At 36.9% G+C, this 14,571-nt stretch overlaps 1 protein-coding gene and 1 long non-coding RNA gene across 4 annotated transcripts in view; one reads left to right on the top strand and one right to left on the bottom strand.

The window, feature by feature from the left end:
• SLC15A5 (solute carrier family 15 member 5) overlaps positions 1-14,571 on the top strand; it is a 72,610-nt gene that overhangs the window by 1,520 nt on the left and 56,519 nt on the right. The window contains exons 2-3 of the mRNA XM_037514285.1: positions 3,407-3,629; positions 12,906-13,075. Of these exons, the coding sequence (XP_037370182.1) occupies positions 3,407-3,629; positions 12,906-13,075 (393 nt within the window). The remainder of the gene's footprint in view (positions 1-3,406; positions 3,630-12,905; positions 13,076-14,571) is intronic.
• LOC119247668 (uncharacterized) overlaps positions 1-14,571 on the bottom strand; it is a 224,305-nt gene that overhangs the window by 1,347 nt on the left and 208,387 nt on the right. For all 3 annotated transcript variants that reach the window (XR_005125801.2, XR_008552260.1, XR_008552259.1), the window contains one exon: positions 203-254. This is a non-coding gene — a long non-coding RNA (uncharacterized LOC119247668). The remainder of the gene's footprint in view (positions 1-202; positions 255-14,571) is intronic.

Raw genomic sequence — 14,571 nt, forward strand, 5'->3', positions numbered from 1 at the left:
GGCAAAAATATAATGAGGGAGCAAAAATTAACTCCGAGGTTCTGAGCCAAGGAATCTGGGAGAGCAGTGTGCTATTCACCAATACTGAACTGTGCAGCAGAAATGTGGGTTTGGGGGACAGGGGAGCAGATGCATGAGGAAAGGATGGATACTAGGTATTCAATATATTACACAGAATCAGGTAGGTGATATTAGCACTCACTGAAACAACAAGAGTGTTCTTCAAGCTTGTAAACTTCCTCCCTGCTTCACTTCTGCAAAATAATAATGAAGTCACTGTCAGGCAAATATTCACTTAACATTTAACAAAGATTTCTCACTGACTACTCAGTGCCAGTTATTGTTCCAAGATCTGGGACTGCAACATAGAAGAAAGCAGTCTTTTCTCTACACAGAGAAAGAGAGAAAATGAAAAAGTAAAAGATATGTCATGTAGGAATGAGAGTGATGATGAGAAACAGAGTTGTGTAAAGGCTTGAGCGATTTAGGCTTTTTAACTTGGCACCAGGCTTATCAGTAGCATTGGGTAATATCTTGTTTAGCATGGTATCCCCTGTCAGTCTAAATTCCCTTCTAAGGCATCAGACTAAGACTTAAATCCCAACTTTAGAATTTGGTAAGCACAAGACCTAAGTCAATCCCATTTATTTTCTTGCTGAGAGTTATTTCCTTGTGTCCCCCACTCACAGGTGCCATCAAATTGCAACCAGTCACCACGAATGAGATGTGTCTTTTGTTAGAATTACTACAACCTTAGCTCAAAAATAAGGCTTTCTTTATCTTGACCATCACAACAGTCTTCTTACTAAACTGCTAGTGAGTCCATTCTACACATCTTTCTACTGACAACAATGAATCTCTGAAGACTTAATCTATAGATTGACTCTCTTATCTAAAAATAAAGTCCAAATCATAATTTATAAACTTTACCATCTATCCCAAATTTCTCTCTCCAGACTGTCTCAATGGTACCCCAAGGGTTGTGAGCCTCTCCTTGCTGTTTCCCTTCAGTTCTAATCTTACACATGCTTTTTTCTCTGCCTGAGATGGTCACTTTACTTTATCTTTACATCCCAAATCCAAGATTTGAAAGCTTGTGTTACTCTTTTAAGACCCACATAGTGTTTGTTGCCTGCTTCTCTGTGCTTGACCACACTCTGATCAGACATGTAGGTTTGCATTTACCACATTATATACTTGCCTGTCTGCCTTCTCTAACAGTTCCACTGGTTCCTGAAGAGAAAGGATAGTGGACCCCCCAGAAAAATAGCAAGGGACATGACAAATGCTGTTGCTTATGTGTCAAGCACAGGTGTGCGGCTCATGCAGTGCACAACAGCACATGTCACAGAGGAGACACATCAGAGAGTTGTGTATTTTGTTACATAATTTTTACAGCACATAGCAACAAAGTTTTGACCTAATGAAATAAGTAGATTACAACATTTTTTCAAAAGATGGAAGTAAAGCCCCTTCCTAATTTACACAAAGTTACCACTGAAAGTACCTTGTCATTAAATAATGACTACTGCAAATAATAATTCCTCTACTCATCCTCTTTGGATAACCCTTAACCTAGTCAGGTCTCACATTACACTTCTAGAGATAAAGACTAATTTGGGGGTAGGGAGGAGAAAGAGATCAGTTATTTCCACATCTTGTTAACCTTACAGGAAACACTTCAAACCCAATAGTTTAAAGGGTCTAGTTACCAAATAGCTATCATGCACATATATTCTTTATGTTGCAAAAGTCACTGTAAATGATATGCAAACATACACAATTCTTGGCTTTGATAACCTTATAGTCTCATTGAGAAAAATAACCTCATAAAGCAACTATATAGAAAATTTAAACAAAGTGAATGCCAAATGAAAAAACTGACATGGAAAAGCCATTTTTCACTAATCAAACTGGAAAAAGAGAACTGATGATTTAACTACCTGACCAAAGGAATTCTAAGAAAGGGGAGATTACATCTGGATTACTCTGTAATATTAGGCAAGTCACCTAACCTCACTGAACCTGTTTCTTTAAAAAAGAAAAATATGGTAATGAGAAAATCTAGCCTCTGATGTCACTCCTTTTTCCAAAATGAGACAATAAGCAAAAATAGTTTGCAAAATGTTAAGAGCTTACAAAAATATGGATTTGAATTGTAATTTCTACTGGACAAGGAAAATACAGTATACTCTCTATGGAAGTGAGAAGTGACAACCCTTCTTCCTCACTTTCTGCCCTCTCCTTCCATCTTTTACTCACAAGCCTCTCACCAGCCTCCGCCCCCCCCCCCCAGGTGAGAAATGAGAGTATAGGGTCAAATAGGAAATTTCTCTTATGCCTCGGGGTTCTTCTAGGGTTGACTGGTCAAGCAATCAAGTTAACATAAGACAGATTAGTTGGAGAAAAGGACAAATATAATTACATAATACAGGGAATCTATATGGATATTGATTCTAATAGAAGTGAAGCAAAATGAGGGTATATATATATATATATATATATATATATATATATATGTGTGTGTGTGTATATATCTATAAAATCCTGAGCTGATAAATGCGTTAGACACTTAGGGCTTCAGGGAGAGAAGAGGGGAATGAGACTCATATGATGAAGACCAGATGCTCTATAACTAGAGGTTTGCCTTGCCATACAGATAGATTTCTCTAACAGAAAGGCTTTTTTTGATAAAAATCCTAATTTGGGTAATACCTCCAATTTTCATCCATCTAGGTAGTAAAGGGTATGAATTAAAAGTTGTTGTCAGTCTACAGGGCCTCAATGGACCTTAGATCAACAAAATTCAGATGCCAGAGTGGCCTGTCTTGGGAGGACTTGTTCTGAACATCTTGAGGAAGGCAATCCTTCAAAAGAAGTAAAAAGGATACTAAAAGAAGAAAGAAAACTAGAAAAGGAAAAGAGAAGCTCTGTTCTCATCTAATTACAATAACGAATGTTCTTCTTAAAATGTTTTCCTTAGCAGTTTTCTGAAATGTTTGCGATCACTGCATTTCTATCACTCCGCTGGTTGAGAACAAATAACCCTGCTTAACAGTGGCTTTCTCTGGGGATGGGGTTACAGGCATTTTTGGGTTCGTATCTGATGCATTTCTGCATTGCTTTAATTGTGCTAAAACAAGCCTGATTTGCTTATATATTCTGAGAGAAAAGACAGTTCAGGGTCAAGTGGAAAGAAATCTATGACTCTGAGTTAGTTAAAACACCTATTGAAGAAAATTTTCACATTTAGAAACTCATGTTATCTCCAGCATTGCAACGATTAACAAATATTTTAGTCACATCACATCCTAATACTACTCTCAGAGGAAAAAAGCCTCGTTTATGATGTGGTTTGGTGATTCAACAGGGTTCTGCCATATTTATTCTCTTTTTTTCCCTACAGGCACTGCATTATTATCTGTGGTTGCTTTTCCTTCAGAGGATTTCTATATAGGCCCTTACCATCTGATCAACAACATTCCAAAAAAGGAGCAGAGCAGGTTGTTTTACATAGCACTGTGGGCCATCTGCCTGGGCATCGGAGGAATAAGAGACATCATTTGTCCACTGGGTGCCTCCAGCCTTCAGGAATACGGACCACGGAAACCAATGTCTTTTTTCAACTGGTAGGTTGCACTAGTGAGGAGAGAATACAAGGTGTCTGACATTGCTCTCCCTCACGGGACTTCCTGGTGATTGCTCTCTAGCTCCATTTTGATGACAATGCCTCAGGTTCTGTCACTGCAGTGGGTAAAGCGACAATGTGACAGTGACTCAGTCAGTATTAATGGGAGGTATGAGTCAGGTACAGACCCACACAGCTTACCAGCACCTTCTCAAAACACATCAATAAATATATCCTCCAAGTAAACAAGTGTGGTGTGGCTTGTCATACTGAATAGAATGTGACTTTGGAGCCAGGAGTCCTGGGTGGGGGTCTCCACTCCACTTAACACAAGCTGCCTGATGTTGGCTGAGTCATTTATTCTATGTAAGCTTCACTTTAATCATTTCTGCAGGGATATAATAATATGTCTTCTTAGGTTTTATTCAAGGTGATAATGTGTATGTTGCTGGCAGGGAACCTGACACATAGTAGGAGATCAATCAATGTAGTTGTTACTATCAGTTACATCTACACTGTAATGGATTAATTCAGCAGGGATTCTAAATTCACAGGCCAGTGCAGAGAGATGATGAGAAAGATATTTTACAATTTGTTAAACATCAACCAGTGCCGTACCTCTGTTTCACATCTACTTCATTCCCAATACCTGAGCTTGTATTCCCCCAAATTAAATCACATTTCTGAGAATCATAGTTTCTCCCAATGAGTTTCATACAATTTTACGTATTTTAAAAAAGCCAACTATTTTCTAAATTATGGTTATTAAGGCAACATTGATTTATAACACTGCATGTTTCAGGGGTACAGGTTCACAACTCTGCAAATGCATGTTACCACACCATGTGGCCCATCAAAGTGCCCAGAATCCTCTACCACAGCCCATTGGGCCCTCTCCCCATTTTGATCCCAGCCACCCCAACTCCGTGCATCCCTAGACTCAGTTCTGCTGCCAGATTTCAAGGGATTGTTTTGGTTTGTTTTTATCTGTTCCTTCACTTTGTTTTTTACATCTAAGGAGCCAAATTTACTATTAAATGCAAATTCAAGAATATAATTGAAATCCTGATCTTAGAGCATTTAGTAGAGAATTTTCTGGTTGTTATTATTATTCAGCCGTGGATGTCAAACAGATCTGTGGTACATTGTCTTTGTTCTCTCTTTTCTATAAAATGGGTTACCAACACTTCTCTAAATTATTCTGTCTTTTTGTCAACATTAACGGTGGATACAAAGAATATACAGAGAGTAAAAGACAAAATATTTAAAGAAAATTCATACTTAAAAGCACTGAATGAAAAAATTTTGGAATACATATTGCCTAGGCATATGTAGCTTCCAAGGCAATTCTCTCCTCTCTCTCTCTTCCTCTATTAATATTACAAAGTACTAGGCCTACTTTGGATTAAGTCCAAATGTGAGAGAATAATGCAGTTTTACCAAAGGTGGAAGGGACTCTTTACTTCCTTATAGCAAATTCTGCCTCCTTGACCTGCCCAAAGGAGAAATAAAAATCCTTCTTTTTTATTCTATTCGGAGGTTTTAATCCTTAATTAGCAACATCATTTTGATTAAATAAGACTCTGGAGGATTAAGACTGGAGAGCAATCAGTTGTTCTGAAAGATAGCTCTGGAGAATTTATTGTACTGTGGTCTTAGTCATTCAGAGTTGTGTTTAATCAAAGTGACATTTCTCAGTGTTGATTACAAAGGAGACATTATATGAATGAAATATTTCCTATGGGAAATGGAGGGGAATCCCAGTGGGTGTGTGCTTTAAGACTTTGGAGAAGGGGGTGGAGAGTAGGGTGAAAATGAATTTCTGCAGTTGTGAGGAGCCAGGTCAAATTTAGGATGAACACATTTCAATTTAGTTTCTTATTATTTTCTAAGTTCATTAAAATCTCTGATAAAAAGAATCATGCAGTGTTTAAAAACCAAAAATTTAAGCACCAAGAAATGTACATGAAGAATAAGGTGCTGTTCTTTAATGTGATAAGAACTATTTGGATGGTAAAGATTTTTTTTTTTTAAAGATTTATCTATTTATTTATACAAGCACTGGGTATAGTCAGAAGCGCAGGAGGGTGAGAGAATTCACCAGAGCCAGAGCGGGGAGCAGAGCAGGTAGAAGGACCAAAGTACACTGCTGAGGGGAGCAGCGGCCAAGATAGGAGAGGTCTGTGTGCCATGTGGGACCCTCGACCGGCGGCGGGGGATTGAACCGGCTCTGCAGAGGCTGCGGGAAGCTTCGCAACCCAGCACTTAACCACTGCGCCACCGGGGAGGCCCTGGATGGTAAAGATCTTGAAGGATGAAATCTGGTAGTCTCAACTATTTTTTTTTTTTAAGTTTAAATACTAAATTACAGGGAAACTTTTATGAAAACAGCTGATTATTACTGCTTATAAAAATGAATGTTAATTATATTCCTGTAAATACTGTAGGGGTTGATGGCAAGGTGGACAGACACCCTGCTGGGCAGTCAGACACCTGGCAGAATCTTGGTTTTGTCACTTAAGATATGTTCTTTGGCAAGTTTCTTAAACACATAGGGCCCTGGGTCCCCCACCCACAAAAGAGGAATACCTTGGTGGTGTGGGGGGCCATAGTATAGCTTATGCATTAAATGTTCTAGTGCATTCTAGGTAATCAAATCATGATGTCTGTAATTATCATTATTCAATAAAAAGTCAGTGGCTAAAATCATTGTATAAATTCTGGGAAAGAGGGAACCCATTGAAGCTAAGGCCATCTTTAAAATGGGCAGCCCATTAACTTAACATCTATTTTTCCACATCAGAATTGCCTCTAGAAATTATAAGCCTGGCTGTGTAATGAATTTCAGTGGTGACTTAAAAACAATACACAATTTTAATCTCTAACCACTCAAAGTCTGCATCCAGTTCTATTTCAGCACAGATGTCAGATGTTCATAATTAAGGACATTTAATGAGATGTTCCATTGCATCTGTACTACCTAAGGCTTTCCAGTGATCATGTTAAATAGTATAGACTGGAAGTCTTAGGCATTGAGAGCACCACTTCTGAGCAGGGCTGCCAAATATAGGTGAGAAAACCACCCCCAGCCAACATTACCATCTGGTACTGGATCTTCCTCAACTATGTACCTCATTGAAAGAATAAAACTGAACTCCCTGAAATGAAGAGGTGTACATCTCTTGCCAAAATCCTTGTGTTGTTATCCAGATCAGAACCTGGCCCTTTCTGCATTTTGTAAAATCTGAGCTATACAATTAAGAGTCTCCACTGGATATCAGCTAGGTAAACATGGCTATGCAGAATCTTTTCTGAATGCAAAAAAGGTGGATAATAAAGTCTGTTCTTGACCATAAGCTTAAATTCTAACACCATTAAACTCAGATTTTTTCCCCACATTTCTTTATTTACTTCACCTGATAATTTGCATTCCATTTGTATATCATAGCATGTTGCAAACCAATTATCAGAGTGAATTATGCATGTATTAGAGACACAAATAGAATGTTGGTAAAGTTCTTAGAAAAGTCTAGAGACTGCTTTCTTCCATGCCAGAACTCTTAATTATGAGGTATTCAAATTAGCCTTATTTGATATCCATCTCATATAAAATGTTCTGGTTTAAATGCTTACTTATTTGAATTTTATATCTTTTATCTTAGGGAAATAGTAGAAGTAAAAATTTATTACCCCATAGCATTTTTTCAGAGCTGTTTTAATAGTCACTTGAGTGTAGTTCGAGAACAGTGATAACCAATCCCAGACATGCATGAAAACCGCCTGAGGACTCTTAAAACAGCCTGATGCCTGGGCCCTGCCACCAGAGGTCCTGATTATGTTAGTTTGAGGCGTGACCCAGAGACCAGGATATTTGTTAAGCTGCCTAAGTAATTAGGTTTGAGAGTCACTGCTCTTGAGTAGTGTGGCCTAATTTTAAGAATCATTTGTAAATGCATATAAACAGATGAATGGGTTAAGAAGATGTGATACACACGAACACACAGAGGAATACTACTCAGCTATCAAAAAAAAAACCTCTTGCCATTCGCAGCAACACTGATGGAACTGGAAGGGATAATGCTAAATGAAATTAGTCAGAAGGAGAAAAACAAATATCAGATGGTGCCACTTGAGAGTTTTTGAAAAAAATATTTCCCAGGCTCCACCCACAACTTCCTAGATCACAAATTTCTGGGATAATAGCTGGAGAATGTGTAATTTTAGCAAGAGCTTCAGAATTCTGCAAACAATTCCAGAGACATAAGGAAAAGGCATTTATTCTAGATGTTATCTGAGATAATGTTGCAAAGAATCAAAACATTGATGGAGCACACTCACTGTGTGCCAGGCTGCTTTGGAAGTTTCTTACGACTCATATAACAATTTTTTGTCACATGTACAAAGCTACCTAATCAAGAAATTCTACTAATACTTTTTTTTAAGATTAATTAATTTATTTATGCAAGAACTGGGGTACAGGCCAGAGGCGCAGGAGGGCGAGAGAATTCACTAGAGACAGAGCGGGAAGCAGAACAGGCAGACAGACTGAAGACACCGCTGAGGGGAGCAGTGGGTGAAACAGGAGGGGTCTGCTGCTCCATGTGGGTTTCTCCCTGGCTGGCCAGGAATTGAACCCGCATTGCAGAGGCTGCGGACAGCTATGTAGCACTGCACTTAAGCCACTAGGCCACTGGGGAGGCCCTCTACCTAATCCTTGAGAAGAAAATTAAGAGTCTATACACATTTTGCAATAATAAAATCATAATTTATAAGGTACATTTCAGCCCACAAAATTAAAGTAGTTCATAAACTTGTTAATACTAATTAATACTCAACGTATGCCCTGAGTTGCATATTGATGAAAAGTCTGTACATAACTTTGAGTAAAAGAAATCAGTAGACGTGTTCCCCCAATCTATTTGCCTGGACTTTAGATGGAATTACTACATTTTCCCTGCTGATCCTAATAACTATGGATACCTCCTTCTTTGCCTTTACTAAAACTTTAAGCTTTCAGGAAATAGATTCAGAATTTGTCTCCAAACACCTACAATCATATAAAATGAAGAATATTGAGGGAATAAAAGGAAAAACAAATTATTTACACTTCTTGTTGTTTGTGTTCCCTTTACTTTTTCTTAAGCCCTGATTGGTCATTTTTTTCCATTTTTTTTTAACTTTTAAATTTTCTTACATCATTGTTCATTTTTATATAGTATTTGATTTCTCCCCTCAGGTGTAGTCCTCACAGTTCTCCCACCACCACAGCACCTATGACCCATCACCATAATCCCTTGTGCTCTTCCCTCTCCTGTTTTTTGTTTGTTTGTGTGTTTTTTTAATGCAGACTTGTGGTTTTATTTTATTTTTTTAATATTTTATTTTATATAATTCTTACATCATTTTTCATTTTTTTCACAATGTATGCATTTTCATTTTGGTTATATTCCCCATACAATTGTCTTCCCGCCCCCACCCCTGTAGAGTGTCTCTGGCTTATAGTTGCTTGTTGATTTTGATTTTTACTTTGTACTAATTAGTCTTTTTCCTGCACCCCTATGCTTATAGCAGCACTGTTTACAATAGCTAAGCTATGGAAACAACACAAATGCCCAAAAAGAGATGACTGGATCAAGAAGAAGTGGTACATATACACAATGGAATATTACTCAGCAATCAAAAAAGATAAACACATGCAGTTTGCAGCAACATGGATGGAGCTAGAAGGGAAATAAGTCAGCAGAATAAGTCAGAAAGAAAAAGAAAAAATACTGGATGGTCTCACTCATAGCAGGAATTCCCTCTCCTGTTTTGACCCTCTCTCCTCCCCTACTATATGCCTCAGATCTATGGTTTACCTGCAAGTTTTGTCTCTCTTTTTCATTTTTTGACACTTTGTTCAGCATCCCTATATTCCTCCTATAAGTGATACCATATGATAATTTTCTTTTTCCTTGGTCCTTTATGTTTGGTAGATGCATGAGTGGGGACTTACTTAATCAATAAACCTAAAGGCCATAAACTCAGGAAATGAGAAAACAATAAAATAAAACAAATGCTAAAATGGGGATGTTAGGAAAAGAAAGGGAAGTAAAGAAAGGCAATGAAAACAAGTTAAATAATGGTAAGCCAGGGAGAGCAAGAAAAAGAGAAGCATTCCCTTCAGTTTTTTTTTTTTTCATTAAAAATATAGACTTTAGTTTAATCTTGCCATCTATTCACCAAAGTCATAATCTTCCTTTAGTAAACTGCCCTTTCTTTAACATCAATGTTGAAAAATAAACTAGAGATAATGGGCCTCCCCTGGTGGCGCAGTGGTTGAGCGCTGGGTTGCGAAGCTGCCCACAGTCTCTGCAGCGCAGGTTCCATCCTTGGCCGCCAGGCGAGGGTCCCACATGGCGCGCAGACCTCTCCTGCCGCGCCTGCTGCTCCCCTCAGCAGTGTATTTTGGTCCATCTGCCTGTTCTGTTCCCTGCTTTGGCTCTGGTGAATTCTCTCACCCTCCCGCGCTTCTGACTGTACCCAGTGCTTGTATAAATAAATAAATAAATAAATCTTTAATAAATAAATAAACTAGAGATAAAAAATAAAAATTATAATTTTTCCATTTTCTCCTTCTTTCCCCCAATTTGTGATTGTTGGAGTATTCTTTTAAATATTTCAATGGGTTTAGGGTTATGTTGAAACAACCCTAATAGCCACACACCACAAAAATCAATGTTCCAGTGTTTCATTGACTCTTCCAAACAATTCAGTTGTGTCCCATTGAAGGGTCATGAATCCCCTGGTAAATTATCCCAGTGTTGTTCAATGCATAGTAAAATATTCTATCTGAACTCTTTAAATTGCACACCGATGCTATGAAGACCTGAAAGTGTGACTCCTCTCTTGGATACCTCTTTAGGTTAGGGAAGACCATTTTGAACCACCTCTCCTAAATCACTTAATTTGAAAGCATGTTAAAATTGGTCAGTCTAAGGAATGACAGAATATTTGAGTAAATTTTAATTTATTACTAAATAAACTAAGGTGAATGTTTAAGATAAATAATCTCAAAAGGATTGTTCAGTTTGTAGTGACAAGGTTCCCCCCCCACCTTATTTGTATTCAATACCATAGAATAATGTGAACAAAAAAAAAATACCACTTATCTGTACTCCCAGTTATTTGCAGTTCCCAGTCTGTATTTAAAAGTAGACTAAAGAAACATATTTTTACTGCTGCTTTCAATTTTCCTTAATCACTGGTATTTGTTTTGCTTTAGTGCTTTGCTCTCTGACTTTCTGTGTGAAAGGTGTTTTATATATTCAATTTGCTAGTGAGCTATGAGATGAAAGGAGTCTTAATGGTGAGTTTGAAGGCTGTGGATTTTTATTTTTTATAGTTGATACATATACAATTTCACCCTTAATTATCTATGGTTTGTCCTGTCCATGGATCAACAAAGACATATATAAAACATGCCTGGACCACTAGGCAATTCTTTCAGAAAATTACACAATCAAATAGATTGGGGGGTATTTGTTTAAATACATTTAGCACTTTACGTGAAATCTCTTCCTATACATAGATATTCAGCATATAATTCTTTGGTACCCAAATACTTTTCACAAGATTTAAGTCTTAGAATAATTGTAATTTTCCTTGACCCTTTTTAGAGAAATTCAGTCTAAAGATTTTCTCAGCAGTACTTAACATTTGAAAAAAAAAAAAAAACTGGTTTCCTAAAGATGGAAAGAATTATAACATTGCTTTCTGTTCCAATGTCTCTGTGTTGCTACAGTCACACCTCAAATGTGAGCTTGCAACAGCATGAAAGGATGACCTGAAGCTGAGCCTAGGGACTCTATTGAACTGTTCTAGAAAATTCTAACTTTCAATCTTACCTACACTGTGATAAACAAATTGCTATTAGTGGATTACAGTAAATAAGTTTGCTGAGCATTGCCATGTTTGACATTTGATCATAATCGAGGTCATAATTAAGAATTTTATTTTCCATGCTGCTGTTTGTTTGACTGATTGATTTTTCATGAGATGCCATGTTGTTCATCAATTAGTTATTTATTATCCATTTATCGGGAATGTAGAACTGTGCCTGATCCCATGGAGACAAAGAAGTAGAGATAAGGAATAAGGTGTTGCCATCAGGAAGCTTGACAATCTATAAGTGAGAAGTTAATCAAAGGGCAGGTCATAATTTTAGCGTGAGAGGGCCTGATCTAATCCATTAAACTCTTAAATTTTTAGTGACAATGTTAACTGTTCAAAAACTCAGACCTATTAGTTTTTACACAACTTAGCTATTTACCCAAACTCATAAAATTATAGACTTGAGTGGGTAAATTTCATTGTATTTAATTTAGACTCAATAAAAGGGTGAGAGTTAGAGATTATTTCCCAGAACTTGCAAACCAGATTATTGGGGCATGTGTATTTGTAATACTAATGGTTTGGAAGAGAAACTGAAGATTTTCTACAGATGAAAACATTTCTTGGGTTTAAGGCAAGGTCTGGATACAGCCTGGGTATTCCTGAGTTTTCCTGTACTCTGAATAAATAGAAAGATTTCACTTTTGAATAGTGTAATCTTTCTTAGGTTGATTAGATGTATTCAGTACGTCTTCACCATTGCTTCCATTGCACCACAAAGCAGAGCTGGCCAATAGCTATAGAGATGCGGCCACCTGCAAAGCTTAAAGCATTTATTAATAGGCCTTTTACAGAAAAAGTTTTCCAACTTCTGCTTTACATAAAAAGACCACATTCTTTCTATTATCTATACTAAACAGAAATGAAACAAAGACAATGAAATGGATACAGTTGATGTGTATATCTATTAAGAAATCTAATTAGTGCCTCCCTGGTGGCACAAGGGTTGAGTCTCAGCACTATGAAGCTGTCGCCAGCTACCAAAGCATGAGTTCGATCCCTGACCTGGGAGCTGACCCACATGGCGTAGCAGACTTCTGTCTCACCCGCTGCTCTCCTCAGCAGTGTGTTTCAGTCAATCCAACTGTTTTGCACCCCACTCTGTCTCTGGTGAATTCTTTCACCATCCCCCTGACCTCTGGCTTATATCCCAGTTCTTGTATGCATAAATAAAATAAAAAATAAATCTTAAAAAAAATCTAATCAGATTTAATATTTGTAAAATCTAATTCAGCTACCATGCCACCATTTTATAGCTTAAATTAATAGGAAAGCACCCAGATTAGCCATGGTTATCTGAAGTCACTTGGTGATGTTTTTATTTTTGTCTGTCTGTATACCCTAGGTTTTATTGGATCAAGAACCTAAAGGCAGCAGTAATTTTTCTGGGAATATCTTATACCCAACACGCAGGGGCCTGGGTCCTGGTTTTACTTATTCCATTTCTTTCAACATTTATGGCTCTGATAATTCTTCATATGATGCACTATGATCTGATCTATCAACCAGAAAAATGTAAGTAAATCTCACTTTACACTTATCTTCATACTTAATTCCTTGTTACTTTTCTTTCAAACTCACAGAATTTGTAAATTCTGCCAGCTATTACACTTGATATCAGTAGTCTACAAGAATACAAATAATCTCTTATCTTCTTTTATTTTCACCTTGTTAAAAATAAGTCTTAATAATGGAATACTTTAAACATCTGCAAAAGAAGGAAAAAAATACATATAAATTCTACCTACCCAGCTCTAAGCTTCAGCAATTATCATTATTTTTCCACTCACTTTTCCCCAACCCAGCTGGTAATTTTGAAGTAAAAACTAAACATTATAGCTTTTCAATGTATGTGTGTCTCTATGAAAGTTACTTTTTCAAAAACATAATCACATTGTGATTATCACATACACATACACACGCAAAACACACATACACACAAAAAGCGTCTCACTGTTAAAATCTCTCTAATTGCTTCCGTTTCATAAATGTGTTAATTTTGTTTTGTTTTACATTTTGTTCAAATCAAACCCAAATAAGACCCATATATTCAAAATGGAAGATATGTTCTATACCATATAAATGCCCCCTTCCTCTCTGTGTTCAATTTTTTTTAAGAAACCTGGATTTTCATAGGTCATTTCCTATAATCTTGTTTTGCTAATTAAATCCAATGATATCATCCACTGAGTTTTTCTCCTCTGAATTTCCTATAAATTACCTGATAAACCTAGATGCTTGACCAGATTTAGATTTTGGGGGGCAAAATTCCTTCACAGATGGTCTTAAATATGTTAATCAACAGGCAGAATGTCTGATTATCTCTGTTTTTGTCAGCAGCCACTGATCATTTCTGTCTTAAATCCGCTACTTCACTGAAGGTTGCAAGGTGGTGAAATTCTATATTTCCTCCTCTTTTTTTAGCTGAAATAATTCTATAGAGAGAACTAACTCCTCATCAAGAATTAAATTACACAGAGGTACAGCTCATGTAAGAAAAAGAAGATAAATGTCTAATTTGTTTCCTCTATTTTTAGAGTTTCAAATTAATGAGTTGAACTTCAACTTCTTCCAAAACTTCATTGGCTTAAAAAAAATATTACTAGTAATTCACGGAAATTTTCGATGAACTTCAGTCCACTACAATTACTAATGCTCAAATTATTCTACATTTGGGCAGTGAGGTCCTCTTCATGTTGGCTCCTAAGTCCATCAGACAAGATGCTGTTGTCCCTGCTTCCTTGCTTTCTGGTATAACAAGAGAGTCTGTAATTTCCTTCCTTGAACTTTTCTCCAAAGAACTATAATTCTTAGAGACTACAATACTGGCAATGGTTTATTAATTACTAAGTCTATTACAGTTTTCTAGGTCTTTTCAGTACACAAAGCTAGAAAATGTTCTTTCTTTCTAAGGTGACATACATTATGGACATACTATACCCCAGTCAATTCCAGTCCTATAGGATTTTTACTTAACCTTATCAAATCTCCAATATTTTTCTACTTCTCCG

This window comes from Talpa occidentalis, unplaced genomic scaffold, assembly GCF_014898055.3.
Source record: "Talpa occidentalis isolate TD23 unplaced genomic scaffold, MPIMG_talOcc4v2.1 talOcc4.16, whole genome shotgun sequence".
NCBI lineage: Eukaryota > Metazoa > Chordata > Mammalia > Eulipotyphla > Talpidae > Talpa > Talpa occidentalis.